Source organism: Tenebrio molitor, chromosome 9 (genome assembly GCF_963966145.1).
Source record: "Tenebrio molitor chromosome 9, icTenMoli1.1, whole genome shotgun sequence".
In the NCBI taxonomy this organism is placed as follows: Eukaryota; Metazoa; Arthropoda; class Insecta; order Coleoptera; family Tenebrionidae; genus Tenebrio; species Tenebrio molitor.
In genome coordinates, this window is record NC_091054.1 from 6,408,063 (window position 1) to 6,424,775 (window position 16,713).

Here is a 16,713-nt window from a genome sequence, read left to right on the forward strand (position 1 = left end):
TTCAAAATAGGTCCCGTGATAATTTTAATTGGTGTCATATTTTATAATATTGTTATCGGAGCGGTGACTTTGCGGTTTTTTTGGACGATGTTAAAATGTCCTCTGTGCAGAGAGGTTCATTCAACTCGGTAGAAATTCTTGTCCAGCTCGTGATAGCGATACTGTTAGAATTTTCCACGAGTGGTATTTTCTGTAAAATAATTATCAATCGTTGACACGAAGGAGGAATTGAGAAGTTGAGAAAAACAAAAATATGGTTAATTTCAGTATCCAGAGACAATTATGACATTTCCGAATATATGTCATAAAATCAGGAACACCAACCTTAAATATTTTGACTTTTTTTTTCTGAAACAGTAATAATGGTTAAGCTAATGCTATGAATTTTTTCGATTCATAAATGGTTCAAAACTAATTTGAGATTAATGATTAATGTGACGTTTAAGCCGATTGAAAATCAGTAATACCACCTTTGCGATGAAACCAAAAATATTTCACATGACGTTGGGAAACCCGGTAAGGCTCGATAAGATATTGCAAATTCAAAGCCATGACAACTGTTGTTGAAGCATTGTATCTGCCGTTTCGTTAACGATTTGCAAATTATCTGAGTTCGTGAATCAACCCCTAAGTTCATAAGCTGCACTCTGTTTCAATAAACACACAAACGTGATTTATTAAATTAATATTGCGCTACGTTATGTGCGAGTTTGCACTCGAATAATTATGACATCTCGCATGAGTGGTCAGAAAATCAGGAACATCAACCAGTATTATTTAACTAGAAAATGAAAATTTACATTATTTAAAAAGATACTTATTCTGCTATTTCTCAAAATGGATGTCGATTCATAATAATATTTTAAAATTAATTTGACATTTATGTCACGTTTAAACGTGAATCAGTAGCACCAACCTGAGCATGTATAACTTTTGTAATAGAAATATTAATCAAATGTGTCAATAAAACCAAAAGTATGTCCTAACAGCTACGGCTGGGGATTATGATGAATGTCCTTAAGAACATATTTTATTTATGCGTAATTTACGAAGTTACAGAAACTTGACGAATAATTTTGACACCTTGAATAAGTTGCTATAAAATCAGAAATACATATGTACCAACCTGCGATTTGGGACAAATTTTCTCAAAAAAGTAAGAAAAGAAAATTGACATTTTTTCAAAACTTAATCTTATTCCAATTCAAAAAATGGCAAAAATAATTTAATTTATTAATTTTTTCGATTCATAACATTTCAAAATTAACTAGACATTCATGTGACGTTTCAAACTTAACTTGTCAGAAAATCAATAACACCAACTTAAGGAAGATAAAACAAGAAGTATTAACTGACAGTTGCGTCAGTGGAATTATTATGAATGTTGGTTGTTGGTTCTCAAGAATATTTTTAATTTATGATTGATCAATTCAAATTAATGTGGCATTATTAATGTGACGTTTAATCTCGTAGAAAACTAGTAATACCAACCTCATGATTTAAAGAAAAATATTAATCAATTGAGGCGGTGAAACCAAAAATATTTTATTTGATAGTTACGGCGATGGATTATGAATGTCCTTAAAAACATTTTTAATTTGTGTTTAATTTCAAAAGTTGCAATCACTTTCCCATGAGTTGTTACAAAATCAAAACCTTTGGTTTGTTAACTAATTAAAAATATTATCAAACTAGAAATTGCAATTTTATTTGAAAATCTGCAATTTCTTTTCTAATAAAAATGTTAATCAAATGTGGCGTTAAAAACCAAAAATTTTACCTGAGCATAATGAATGATTATTATTAATTGTTAAATAAATATTTTGTTTAAAAATTGTAAACAGATAATTCCTCATGTAGGTCCAACGATGATACAACTTGTCGCAAGTTTTTAACAGTTTGACCTCACGACCAGACATGAGTTTATTTACGTTCTTCGTCTTTTGATTAAATACTATTCGACCTTGAAAAACGACAAGAATTTGTCATTCGCCTGCCAAATTATGAAAACGTAAGAAAACGAAAAAAAAGTGAAAAACCATGCTTTCAAGATTTAAAATTCTCATTCTGACAGCCATAAAAAGTTATTTCGTTTTCTTTTGAATACATTAAAAAATACTGTACCAATTTGATTTTAGGATTAAAAAAATGCAAAAAAGGTGTCCAACATTATCATTTGCATTAAATTTCAAAGAAAAAAAAATGTATTTTTCAAAAATGATAATTACTATATCTACATATATCCGTACGAGTCAATCAGCGACTCTATTTTTACCCGTCATGCCGAATATGATCGAACGATATCTCATTTCTAGATTTCGTTCTGATAAGAAATTCATTTCCAATTTCCTCTTATTGCAACTTCCACAACATTCTGTGTCCATCCACCGAATTAATCGATACCAGACAGTCCAGCCAACAAAAACACATAATTCCGTGATCATCTTTTAAGCGGGGTTACATAATCCGCTTGACCACTCAAATTCGAGTTTATGCAAGTCCATCACGAGCAGTTTTTCCTAGAAAATTAAATTAACATCAAGACACGAACATAAAACGAGTCCAACTTATCAGACAAACGAACGATTTATTAGACGACTTATCACATTAAAATATGCGAAGACTCAATAGTCACACAATTTGCGTTGCAAAAAAAGGAAACGATGAAGAGTCGGATGGCAAGAGGTCACTGATATCCACGAAGAGGGGTTCGACTAATTTTGTATAAAAAGATGGACAATTAAGAGTTGGTCAGACACAACTGTTCCTTCCATCATGAGGTTCGCAGTGGTTGCATTGCTTGCAGGGCTTTGCGCTTTGGCCGGGTCCCACCCCCAACAGCAAATCAGTAAGTTGGTCCAGATTGTTTTAAAAATTTGCGTCATGGTTTTTCTTCAGCTGATAAACAGTTCCTGGAGAGGCAAAGAGACATTCTTCGCTTGTTCCGATACGTCAACCAGCCAACGTACTACAAGGACCAGGTCGAAATAGCGCAGAGCTATGACATCAGCGAGCACTACAACGACTACTCTGTAAGAAACTGGCACAGTTGGTGTAGGTTTGCATTTCTAACTAAAATTATTTCGGCAGAATCCTCAAGTAGCAAAGCACTACTACCAGATCTATCAGTACGGGTTGCTCCCAAGGGGCCAGGTCTTTTCGATCTTCTACCAAGAACAACTCCAACAAGCTATAGCTTTGTACAGATTGTTCTACTACGCCAAAGACTACCAAACCTTCTACAATACTGCAGTTTGGGCCCGGCAACATGTCAACGAAGGAGTCTACTTGTACTCCCTCTCTGTTGCCATCGTCCATCGTCCTGACACCTATGGAATTGTCCTTCCCCCAATCTATGAAGTCTATCCGTACTACTTCTACAACAACGAAGTCATCCAGCAAGCATACAGGTACAAACAACAGTACTACGGACAGCAGAGACAACAAAACCAAGACGAACACAGTGGTTTCAACGGCTACACCATCAATGCTAACTACTCCGGGTACTACTTGAACCTCAACCCTGAACAATCTCTGTCGTACTTCACCGAAGATGTAGGCCTCAACTCCTTCTACTACTACTACAACATCTACTACCCCTACTGGTTGGGTGGCCAAGAATTCAACTACCAAAACGACCGTCGCGGCGAGTTGTTCTACTACATCTACCAACAACTCCTAGCTCGGTACTACCTTGAACGTCTCTCCAATGGTTTCGGTGAAATCGAGTACTTCAACTACGAAGTACCTTTCCAGACTGGATATTACCCATCGCTCCAGTACTCCAACGGTTTGCCTTTCCCCACGAGGCCCAACTATGCCAACCTCTACGAGTACTTCTACAACTATGGCCAAAGGTATGGCAACAACAGGTACGCCTACAGCTACACTCGAGTCCAAGACTACGAGAGAAGAATCAGAGATGCCATCGACAGAGGCTACGTCTACAGCGTAAGTGAGCATTTTGTGCAGTTGTAGTTTGAGTTGTAATTTGAATTGACAGCCTGACGGACAACGAGTCAATCTCAACTCCCAAGAAGGTCTCAACGTTCTTGGCAACTTGATCGAGTCCAATCCTGACTCTCCTAACACTCAGTACTACGGCGCCCTCCAAGTCTACGCTCGCCATCTCTTGGGGTACTCGTACCAACCGTTGAACAAGTACCAGATTGTTCCTTCCGCCTTGGAGCAGTACGAAACTTCACTGCGTGACCCAGCTTTCTACCAGTTCTACAAGAGAGTAGTCTTGTACTTCCAGCAGTACCAGTCCAACCTCCCCGCGTACACCCCCGAAGACTTGACCTTCCAAGGTGTCCAAGTCACGAACGTCGAGTTCGACCGTTTGGTCACCTACTTCGACTACTTCTACTCAGACTTGAGCAACGCCGTCTACGTCACTCCGGAAGAGTACGACAGTGATAGAGTGCAGGTCAGGGCTCGCCAGTACCGTCTCAATCACAAAGCTTTCACTTACAAGATCTACGTCAAGTCGAACGAAGAGCAACAAGCCAGCGTGAGGATCTACATCGGGCCCGAATACGACGAGTACGGCCGGTACATCAACATCAGTCAGAACCGACAAAACTTCGTACAGTTCGACCACTTCAGATACAGTTTGAAGTCAGGTGAGAACGTGATCGAGCGCAACTCCCGCCAAAACTATTTCTACCAGAACGACCGTACCAGCTACCGGGAGTTGTACCAGAGAGTTCTGGGTGCGCTGAATGGTAACGGACAGTTTAGTGTCGAAGCAAATGAAGCTTACTTTGGGTTCCCCAGAAGGTGAGACTAGTTCCCAAGACAATTTTCTTCCTAATAGGTGTGTCTTGTGTTCAGATTCCTTCTTCCCAAGGGTACTTATGGTGGTTATGACTACCAATTTTATGTGATTGTCAGTCCGTATGTCCCGTACCAAGGACAACAACAGGTTGATACCTCTAAGTACTATTATCCAAGAGTTGGATCGGGGGCACAGTACATCGACAACTACCCATTGGGCTATCCGTTCAATCGTCCCATCTACTACGAACAAGTGTACAACAACATTCCAAATGCCTACGTGTACAACGCCAAGATCTACCACAGAGATGTTGAGGACATTAACGCCTCCAATTCTGTCAGAGAGTGACGTGGTGTTACGGAAATCGAATCTACAGTACTGATAGTACTAGTACGTACTATTTTAACTGAACTTGGTGCAATAATAAATAAATAAATAATCATATTTCCTGGTTTTAATTTCCCTTATTGCTCAATAAGATAAAGTAAAAAAATATTTTGAAATGCGTGCACAAATTTTAATCACGAGCTTCATGTTGAACTCGAAAAAAAAATTAAAAAAAAAATTAAAATGACATTTATTTTTTGTGCTACAATTTTTTAAAATTGCTTTTAGTTTTCTACCTTGTCGTACAACCCCGTAGGTAAAATTTCGGCACATTTTAAAAATACACCCTGTATATCATGTTTTATAAAATGTACGCCAATGCGAAGTAACCTATAGGAAATATGCTTTAAAACAAGGAAACCGCATTGCTGTACGTTTTATAAAATATGATATACATTTCAAAAACACCCTGTATAAGATAAAAATAAAAATTGCTAAATAAAGTATCTAACAAAAATATATCGTGTTTCCAATTTATTGTTTGATTGAAACGTATTGTGTTGCAGTGTGTGTTTGTCACATTTTGTAAAAGAAAAAATAACAAGAATTAAAACAATCTTCTAGTCACAAGTTAGAGACATAACCTGAAACTTGTTAATAATTTAGATAGTTCAGATTCGTAATTTATCTAATGATAACGAACTAGTTAATTATAATTACTCTCGATTAACTTGTGACGAAGAAACGAACATCGAAAATAGTAATTTTTGAACTCGCTACCTTCAAAATGACATTTCGCGACGGCAACAGTCAACCGCGAACGCAGATTTCGCGCACTAGTGCTTCAAAATCATCCAAAAAGCATTCGCTTTTTTGAGCATTCTGAAAATAATTTGACTTGATAATAGTAAAATCTAGTTTACAAAACGCCATTTCTCCAATTTGGATGTTGAAAATTTCGAAAGAGTGAAAATAAATCTCTATTAATCCGATTGACATTTTATCAAGCGCATGGACAAGCATTATGCTTTCATAAAGGCTACACAAGAAATCAGACATAATCGTCTCAAAAAATATTGTGGAGGTGTTGGATTCTCTCATGGGCCGCGACCTTGGAAATATTTGCACGATAGCGGGGCGATAAATCCGTGAAAAATCTGTAAATGAAAACGTTGATTATTTTACATGCAAATAGATGAGAGAGGGACGACACTAACATAACGAATGACGATGTTTTCCGGTCAGTTTGTAGCGCCTACTTGACTACAGAAATGACTCATAGCCTATGAGAAAATCCAACACTTCTATTGGGCAGATTCGCGCAAATTAAGCACTCGCTGCTTCATCGCTCGTGTCTCAAACAATGCGTTCATGAGCGAAAAATGTCTTCTCGCACTCGGTTCGTAAACAAATATTTTGCAACAAGTGCATAAAGTAGTAGTTTCTTTTGCATGAACGGGAAGTTTGACTGCAGGAGCCACAGGCGAGCGTGCTAATCCCATGAGTGGAAAAATACTACTGTATGCATGACTTCTATTCAATACCTACTTTTCGCACTTATGATTGTTTAGACAGATGTTTTATGCATTAAACATAGTGAAATGTAGTACAGTTTTTTAGGGGTCGTAGAAAAATGTAATTTTATTTATTTGACGATTAGTTTGCAATGTTTTCCAATATGAACTCTGTAAGTAAAGCAATATTTACCGATAAACCTATTTCTCCAATATTTTCCTATCTATCAGAGCTTATGCGATCCTAATACTTAAAAATAAAAGTACAACTACAGAAATGGATGCGTATACAGAACATCAGAAATTTCCATTTGAAACAATTTTATCAAAGTACAATGATTAGTGATTAATGTGAGAAGTAAATTTAACAATTCGTGGAAATCTTCCATTTTTATAAATAAAAATTGTGCTTATTCGTTAAAACTACTATAAACGTACACCAAACTGGGATTGTAAGTTTTGGCGATAACAATAATCATAGACTTATTTGGTTAGTTTTAAGCACTGATATAATACCAATAATTATTCAAACTGATGACCACTGACCTCCAGATACCTCAGCTTTATCTGAGTCCATTCTTAAAATAATTAAAGATTTATGACTTAAGTTCTTAAGTACTGCTTGCATCAAATTTGTCAAAAATAATAATTTTCGTCTATTACTTTTTTGACTTGGGCGAAATGTTATCAAATAAAAAAAATAAAAAAAAACTTTTAAGACTCACTGTTCCAATACTTTAATCTTTGATACAAACATATTTTAATTGTTGGCGTTATTTTTGATGTTTCCAAGATTTTGGAAAAGTCAAAAATAAAACTGATTGATCATATTTATTTATTTTTCACTTTAGTATAATTGCATGATAACTCCTAGGATACGAAATACGTAAACATGTCCATAACAACCGGGGAATAATAACAGGGCGTAATAAGAATAAGCGGGCGTAATGAATTTATAACGCCATCATCAATTCATAATTGCAAAGATGCCAATTTTTTTTTTTAAGAAGACGTATAGTGAAAAATAAAATCTTGTATGCACCACGGCGTCACCGAATGATTACGCCCATTGAACGATATCATCGTTCTCCGGGCGTAATCATCGTTGTAACGCCCTTGGTGCATAAATAGCTATTTTCATATCGATAAAATGAGAAGAATTTTGAAAAAAAAAATTGAGTAATTTTAAAAGCTAAAGTGATCTTTATCCAACATTCAATAGTAATATCGTGTTTTACTAGTTAGTTTTAATTGAGTAAACTGGGCTATAACTAGTCTGTTGTTTTAACCCACGTTGCCATTTGCACCGTGGGTTATAACATACATAACCCACGTTGCCATTAGCACCGTGGGTTATTAACGTTCATAACCCATCGGGAGCAGAATTTCATCAATAATGTCATTATCTAAAAATTGTGGAATATTGGATAAAACGTTGTATGGCATACGTGGGTTATTAAGTACTACCCACTCGAGGTAATAACCTACTCGGGCAAGCCCTCGTAGGTTACAAATACCTCTCGTGGGTAATATCTTAAATAACCCACTTATACCATAAATAACTATTACTAATTATTGCAAAGTCATCTGAAGAACAATTAAATGCATTAAAAATAAATCTGCTACTAAAAATAGGATTGAAGATATTCCAAATATGTATATCTTCAGATAACCTTCAGCAACAAATTCAATAAAAAATACAAAAAAGTTAACTGACAAATTTGTTTAACTAAAAAACAAAAACAATTGTTTTTGCACAATCGCCAACAAAAATTTGAAAAGCTTTATGTGAGACGAACTTCTAATACCGAAATAAATTAGTTTTGTAATCTTATCTACAGCATTGAAGATCGCAAGCCAAAAAATATTTCACAAACAAGAGCTGGGAGATCACCAGGTCACTGATACGCCAGTGGAGGGGTTCAATTTATTTTGTATAAAAGGTATGAAGAGTTAGACCAAATCAGACAAAATTGTTTGATTTATCAAACAATCATGAGGTTCGCTGTAGTAGCTTTGCTCGTGGGGCTGAGCGCCGTTGCCCTGTCCTTCCCCCAACACAAATACAGTAAGTTACTTCATTTGTCCCTTCACTCATGTCTTCATAATTGTTTAAATTAAGCTGACAGGCAATTCCTGGAGAGACAACGAGACGTTCTGCGTCTGTTCCAACATGTGAACCAACCAAGCTACTACGAGGACCATGTCGAGATTGCCAAGACCTTCAGCATCCACGAACAGTACGACTACTACACCGTAAGCAACTCCCAGTATATTTTAGAGCAACTGTTTAAAAATATTTTTTAAAGAAACCCGAAGTTGCCAAATACTACTACAAGATCTACAAGTATGGATTGCTCCCAAGGGGCGAGATCTTCTCCGTGTTCTACAAGGAACACGAGAAACAAGCAATTGCTTTGTACAAGCTCTTCTACTATGCTAAAGACTACGAAACCTTCTACAAGACTGCCGTCTGGGCACGTCAATACGTCAACGAAGGAGTCTACTTGTATGCCCTCTCCGTTGCCGTCGTCCACCGTCCTGACACTTACGGAATTGTCCTTCCCCCAATCTACGAGATCTACCCTTACTACTTCTACAACAACGAGGTCATCCAACAAGCTTACAAATACAAGCAACAATACAAGGGACAAGGTCCACAAGAACAAAACAACTACTACGGTTACACCATCAACGCCAACTACTCTGGGTACTACTTGAACTTGCACTCTGAACAATCCTTGTCGTACTTCACTGAAGATGTCGGCATCAACTCTTTCTACTACTACTTCAGCATCTACTACCCGCACTGGTTGGGTGGTGAAGATTTCGACTACAAACGCGACCGTCGTGGTGAACAGTACTACTTCATCTACCAACAGATCTTGGCCCGGTACTACTTGGAACGTTTGTCCAACGGTTTCGGCGAAATCCAGAACTTCAACTACGAAGTACCTTTCGAAACTGGTTACTATCCATCTCTGCAGTACCCTAATGGTTTGCAATTCCCAACCAGGCCCAACTATGCCCATTTGTACGAGTACTTCTACAACTATGGTCAGAAATCTGCTAACAACAAGTACGCCTACAGCTACACCTACGTCCAAGACTACGAGAGGAGAATCCGTGATGCCATCGACAGAGGCTACGTCTACACCGTAAGTACCCCAAATTGCAATCACGACCAAATTTGATTGTTCTCTTAACAGCACGACGGCCAAAGAGTCAACTTGTACAGCGAAGACGGAATCAACGTTCTTGGAAACTTGATCGAGTCCAACCCTGACTCCCCCGACAGGCACTACTACGGCGCCCTCCAAGTCTACGCTCGTCACCTTTTGGGTTACTCCTACCAACCCTTGGACAAGTACCATGTCGCTCCCTCCGCCTTAGAACACTACGAAACTTCCCTCCGCGACCCCGCGTTCTACCAGTTCTACAAGAGGATCGTCTTGTACTTCCAAAGGTACAAAGCCCGTTTCCCAGCTTACACCGAAGAAGACTTGTACTTCCCAGGAGTTGAGGTGAAGAATGTCGAATTTGATCGTCTCGTCACCTACTTCGACTACTTCTACTCCGACTTGAGCAACGCCGTCTACGTCAATCCTCAAGAGTACAGGAACGGAAAAGTACAAGTCAGGGCCCGGCAGTACCGTCTCAACCACAAGCCCTTCAACTACAAGGTCTACGTCAACTCAGACAAAGAACAACAAGCCGTCGTCAGAATTTATATTGGACCTAAATACGACGAATACGGCAGATACATCAACATCAGCCAGAACCGCCTCAACTTTGTCCAATTCGATCACTTCAAGTACCAATTGAAATCTGGAGAGAACGTCATCGAGCGTGACTCCCACCAGACGTACTTCTACCAGCACGACCGCACCAGCTACAGACAATTGTACAAACAAGTCCTTGGGGCTTTGAATGGTAACGGAGAGTTCAAAGTGTCTCCAGCCGATACCTACTTCGGCTTCCCCAGGAGATTCCTCTTGCCCAAGGGTACTTCTGGTGGTTACGAGTACCAGTTCTACGTAGTTGTCAGCCCGTATGTGCCATACCAAGACCAACAAGAGTACGACCCAGCTGAGTACTTCTACCCAAGAGTGGGATCTGGTAATCAGTACCTTGACAACTACCCAATGGGTTATCCATTCGATCGTCCCATCTACTACGACCAAGTGTACCACAACATCCCCAACTTCTATGCGTACACTGCCAAGGTCTACCACAAACATGTCGATGAGATCAACGCTTCTACCTCAGAGCGCTATTAACTTGATTTAAAGATGTCGATTACCACTGTCTTTCATTTGATTTGTAAACGTCCATGTATATAAAAAAGTATTTTCTTGCAAATAAAAATAATAATAATAATGTTTCTTTACTTTCGTCGCCAACCAAACTTCGCTGACATTTGGAATAAAACATTGTAAAAAAAGTAATTTCTTGTTTTGTTTTTACAAAAGGAAAAAGAAAATCTGAAACTTGTATAAAACAGATTTTTTAAAACTTGTGGTGTTTAAATCAGCAATTATTTGCTCAAACTATCTGTTTTAAACTGAAATGGCCAGATCTTATTCCTATTCAACACTTATGGTGTTTCTAAAATATTTGACAGTGTAGTACTTGTTTTAAATCGTCTTGATGATTAAATTGACATTGTATTGTTCTGAAATTATTTTCGAATTAGAAAAAAATCTGTTTTAATTGCTTGCGAGATATAATTAGTTTCGTGATGGTACTATTGAGTACCATAACTGTAAAATCACTAGAGTACCAAAGTACCAATCTTCCAAGAATAATTATTATATCAAAGAAAAATAACTGTAAAATCACTAGAGTACCAAAATACTTACCAGAGTACCACTCTCCCAAGAATCATTATTAAAAGAAAAAAAATTAGCACGTTGAAAACATAGTGTGGCAATACCTACTTTGCTCATTCAAGAATAACTACTCAAGCGTCTTATCTATTTAATTTGGTAGTACTGTCAGCTGTGTGGTATTCTGATATCACATTTTTATTGCAGATGTTATGAAAACATAATTATTAATGTTAAACAATATTTTGACTAATTGGAGATAGCAACTGAACTTTAAGGGTCACGGGAGTCACTTTAGTAATTTTAAAAATTCATTTGAACCGCCTACACAGTAATTTTTAAAATTTTCCAAAACAATGGTATATTATTTGACGAGCTAATAATGCCTATCATAATCCACGAGGGTGAAAGTTAAAAAACGAGCCGCAGGCGAGTTTTTTAATCACCAGAGTGGATTATAGGCATTATGCGCTAGTTAAATACGACGTTTTACCTACGACTTTTTTTCATAAAACACTTAGCTTACAAAATTTTTAAGAATTCTTAAGATAAATCATAAGTGACTTATAAATAATAAGTCACGGGTGTAATTTATGACTAACATAATGTATCTATAGTTACGTAAATAATAAAGGTATTATTTAATGGTCGTAGATAAAATTATTTTACTTGTCTTATACAGGTAAAACAATCAACAAAAAAAATCTGAACGTCTAGTTGACAAAACGAAGGGTGTCTGAATTGTTTCCAACTTGTGGATAAGTTGATCTTGGAGAAGTTTCAATGAAACTTTCCGTAATGTACAACAAAACAACAGTAAAATCTAATTCTTGAATAAACTCATACCAACTGAAACGAAACTCATTTAAAAATAAAAATTTATTTGCAGATAAAAAAGATGGGGGAGTCAATCGATTCGTCTCGTTTTTCTTTATTTCCAGGTCGATGGTAAGGCTTGTTAAGGAAGGAAAATAAACCGAAAAGATGGTAGACATGTAAACCTGTTTATTCTTGTTTTTCAGTATTTCTCGACATTATCCGGATACGTCAAATATAAACCAATTTATCTAACCAATAGACGGTTTAATGGGTAGCTGGATGTAGCTAAGAAGATAGAGAAATAGTGAATAACCTACACAATTGGATATAAATTTATATCTCCTCCTGATCCCAAAATCTGCTAAGTTGCAGTCCTTGCAGCGATTCCAAACGCTTAAAGAATAAATAAATGTTGATCTGACAAAGCACGAACTCGTGACTATCGTCAGTTTTAAAAATAAAACATCGTTCCATATTAATAGGATTTACGTAGTGATACCAATTTATCTAACCACCTCGATCACAATAATAAGCTGATCTAAATATAAAAAAAAATAAATGAAAATAAAACAATCAGAACTTGACGACAAGAACTGGACAATTCTTAAAATAATAACTGAAGAATAGTTTTATGAAAGTGATTCAAAACTACATATATTACTTTCATATTTTTTTCAATTCAATTAAAATATTTTGAAGAGACAAACAAAAACGGTATAAAAATATTTTGTACTTCCATTAAATGATCGACTCATTATATTACCTACGCGTTTACTGTGACGTAATCTTATTCATTATATACGACTGTGAGTAATGACTCATTACTCTATTGGCGACAAATCGTAAAATACACAAAGAATAGAGTGTTATGATATTGCGCAAGATTCAAATGTCATAATTACCTTGGAATATCAGAATTTGTGAGTCTCATTAAAAAGAAGTAACAAACGAAGTTTGATTGTGAGAATGAAAGTTCTACACTGCAGAAAAATTACCGTTCTCACTCGCGTGTAATGGCTACTCACTCAGATGATTTGATTACTCGTGAGTAATAGTCAAGTATATTCTCGTTGGTTAACCTACTATTGATTCAGTAAAATATTTCTAATTTACATATTTTTTAAATTTTTGATACTTTGTCCAGAAATGAGATAAGACAACACATGACATCTTTTACAGTTTAATTCATTACATATTATTAATCTTTATGATACAATTTTTTTTAACGGAGTAAATTTCAATTGTAGATAAATATATTATATAAATACCTTGATATAATAATTATTATTAATAAAAATAAAACGTATTTGCTCCTTGATAACCTTGAATATATTTTCACTAAATAATATTATTGAATATACATATTTTCAATACCTAAATAATATTATTGTATTATTTTCATTTCATCGAAATAAAAAAAAAAAAAACTCTGACCAGATCTTCAGAACATGTACTCTGAAAATCTCTTTCGAATAAAAAAATGGAATAAATGGAGTTCAGTTTTTGCCTTATTACTACCTAGCGCTAATTAATATGTCACCAGGTAGTAAAATTTAAATTCAGCGTTAATTAGGACTAACTGTGGCGGCGCTTTAGGCCATGGCTGCAACTGATTTATTAGCATTTGATTTTACGTCTAATTAATTATCATTCAGGGGTGAAATGTTAACTCGAAATTGCCTTTTCCACTGATAGAGAATTTCTAGATGGTTCGATCACAATGGAAAAGTAGTAATCTTAAACAAATTAATAAATTATGTGGAGAAGAAAAATAATTCCACTATAGATAAGCACAATAAAAAATTCGGCCATCGTTATCGAACACATGAGACCATTATCATCTTCCAGATATATAATAGTTTGATGAAATGTGGTGAAAAAACAACAACAGATGATCATTAGGGTCAAGACGTTCAGTATAAAAGGTATCGAGAGCCAGATCAAATTAACACAATTGTTTGAGTCTTCAAGCAAACATGAGGTTCACCGTAGTAGCAGTGCTTGCAGGGCTTTGCGCCTTAGCTTTGGCATACCCTGAACAAAAAATCAGTAAGTCGTTTTGATTTTTTTAAACTTTTTTTAAACACAATTTCTTCTTTAGCTAACAAGCAATTCTTGGAAAGACAAAGAGACGTTCTTCGCCTATTCAGACACGTGAACCAACCAAGCTACTACAAAGACCACGTCGAAATCGCACAGAGCTATAACATCCATGGACACTACGACTACTACACTGTAAGTATTTTCTGGAAAATATTGGAACTTCCCTAACTAAGTTGTTTGAAGAAACCCGAAGTAGCGAAGCACTATTACCAAATCTACAAGTACGGATTGCTTCCAAGAGGAGAGGTCTTCTCAGTCTTCTACGAAGAGCACTTGCAGCAAGCTATCGCTTTGTACAAGCTCTTCTACTACGCCAAAGACTTCGAAACCTTCTACAATACTGCAGTTTGGGCCCGCCAACACGTCAACGAGGGAGTGTTCTTGTACGCCCTCTCTGTTGCCATCGTCCACCGTCCTGACACTTACGGAATTGTCCTTCCTCCAATCTATGAAGTCTATCCGTACTACTTCTACAACAACGAAGTCATCCAAGAGGCGTACAGATACAAACAACAGTACTACGGACAACAAGTCCACCAGGGTGGACAAGAACATGGCAACTACAACGGTTACACCATCAGGGCTAACTATTCTGGTCACTACTTGAACTTGCACCCTGAACAGTCGTTGTCGTACTTCACCGAAGATGTTGGCATCAATGCTTTCTACTACTACTACAACATCTACTATCCCCATTGGTTGGGTGGTCAAGATTTCGACTACGAACACGACCAACGTGGTGAACAGTACTACTACGTCTACCAACAGATCTTGGCCAGGTACTACTTGGAACGTTTGTCCAACGGTTTCGGTGAAATCCAGACCTTCAACTACGAAGTACCCTTCGAGACTGGTTACTATCCATCTCTGCAGTACCCCAACGGTTTGCAGTTCCCAACCAGGCCCAACTATGCCCATTTGTACGAGTACTTCTACAACTATGGACAGAGGTACGGTAACAACAAGTACGCCTACAGCTACACCTACGTCCAAGACTACGAGAGGAGAATCCGTGAGGCCATCGATAGGGGCTACGTCTACACCGTAAGTACCCCAAATTTCAATCACGACCAAATTTGATTGGTTTTTCTACAGCACGAAGGCCAAAGAGTCAACTTGTACAGCGAAGACGGAATCAACGTTCTTGGAAACTTGATCGAGTCCAACCCTGACTCCCCCGACAGGCACTACTACGGAGCCCTCCACGTCTACGCTCGCCACCTTTTGGGATACTCCTACCAACCTTTGAACAAGTACCATGTCGCTCCTTCCGCCTTGGAACACTACGAAACCTCGCTCCGCGACCCCGCTTTCTACCAGTTCTACAAGAGGATCGTTTTGTACTTCCAAAGGTACAAGGCTCGTCTTCCCTCTTACACCGAACAAGATCTGTACTACCAAGGTGTTGAAGTGAAGAACGTCGAATTCGACCGTCTGGTGACCTACTTCGATTACTTCTATTCCGACCTGAGCAACGCCGTCTACGTCACTCCTCAAGAACAGGAACACGAAAAAGTGCAAGTCAGGGCCCGTCAGTACCGTCTCAACCACAAGCCCTTCACCTACAAGATCTACGTCAACTCAGACAAGGAACAACAAGCCGTCGTGAGGGTCTACCTGGGACCCAAATATGACGAATATGGCAGATACTTCAACATCAGCCAGAACCGCCTCAACTTCGTCGAGTTCGATCACTTCAAGTACGAGTTGAAATCTGGTGAGAACGTCATCGAGCGCAACTCCCACCAGAACTACTTCTACCAGAATGACCGTACCAGCTTCAGGGAGTTGTACCAACAGGTTTTGGGAGCTCTGAACGGCAACGGAGAGTTCACCGTCAACAACAACGAGGCTTACTTTGGCTTCCCCAGGAGATTCCTCTTGCCCAAGGGTACTTATGGCGGTTATGAGTACCAGTTCTACGTGATTGTCAGTCCATACGTCCCGTACAAAGGACAAGAGAACTACGACCACGCCAAGTACTACTACCCAAGAGTTGGATCTGGTGCCCAACACATCGACAACTATCCATTCGGATATCCCTTCGATCGTCCCATCCATTACGACCAGATCTACCACAACACCCCCAACTCTTACTTCTACACCGCCAAGGTCTACCACAGACACGCTGACGACATCAACGCTTCTACTGGTAGCCACCATTAGACCCCAATCTAAAATCCAACCGTTCCATAGTCTTTCAGTTGATTTTCGCATGGAGTTTCTCCGGAAATGACATGTTAAATAATCTTGTAACTTGTATTATTTTCGACAGAATAAAAGCATACGTTAAAATCTTGTTTTTCAATCTACAGGGTGTCTCAAAATTCACGAATTCCGA

General features: G+C 37.7%; 3 protein-coding genes across 3 annotated transcripts; all 3 read left to right on the forward strand.

Moving 5' to 3' along the window:
- Window positions 1-2,688: 2,688 nt before the first annotated feature.
- On the forward strand, window positions 2,689-5,224 carry LOC138137709 (hexamerin-like). Its single transcript, XM_069057235.1, has 5 exons — window positions 2,689-2,848; window positions 2,899-3,032; window positions 3,091-3,951; window positions 4,004-4,782; window positions 4,837-5,224. The coding sequence occupies exons 1-5, from the start codon at window positions 2,776-2,778 to the stop codon at window positions 5,126-5,128; spliced, it is 2,139 nt and encodes a 712-aa protein (XP_068913336.1). The 5' UTR covers window positions 2,689-2,775; the 3' UTR covers window positions 5,129-5,224.
- A 3,033-nt stretch (window positions 5,225-8,257) lies between these two features.
- On the forward strand, window positions 8,258-11,001 carry LOC138138271 (allergen Cr-PI-like). The gene is made up of 4 exons (XM_069058103.1): window positions 8,258-8,689; window positions 8,744-8,877; window positions 8,931-9,779; window positions 9,831-11,001. The coding sequence occupies exons 1-4, from the start codon at window positions 8,617-8,619 to the stop codon at window positions 10,899-10,901; spliced, it is 2,127 nt and encodes a 708-aa protein (XP_068914204.1). The 5' UTR covers window positions 8,258-8,616; the 3' UTR covers window positions 10,902-11,001.
- Window positions 11,002-14,157: 3,156 nt separating this feature from the next.
- LOC138137708 (hexamerin-like) lies at window positions 14,158-16,667 on the forward strand. The gene is made up of 4 exons (XM_069057234.1): window positions 14,158-14,318; window positions 14,371-14,504; window positions 14,556-15,416; window positions 15,468-16,667. Exons 1-4 carry the CDS (start codon window positions 14,246-14,248, stop codon window positions 16,536-16,538), a joined length of 2,139 nt encoding a protein of 712 aa, XP_068913335.1. The 5' UTR covers window positions 14,158-14,245; the 3' UTR covers window positions 16,539-16,667.
- The last annotated feature ends 46 nt before the right edge of the window (window positions 16,668-16,713 follow it).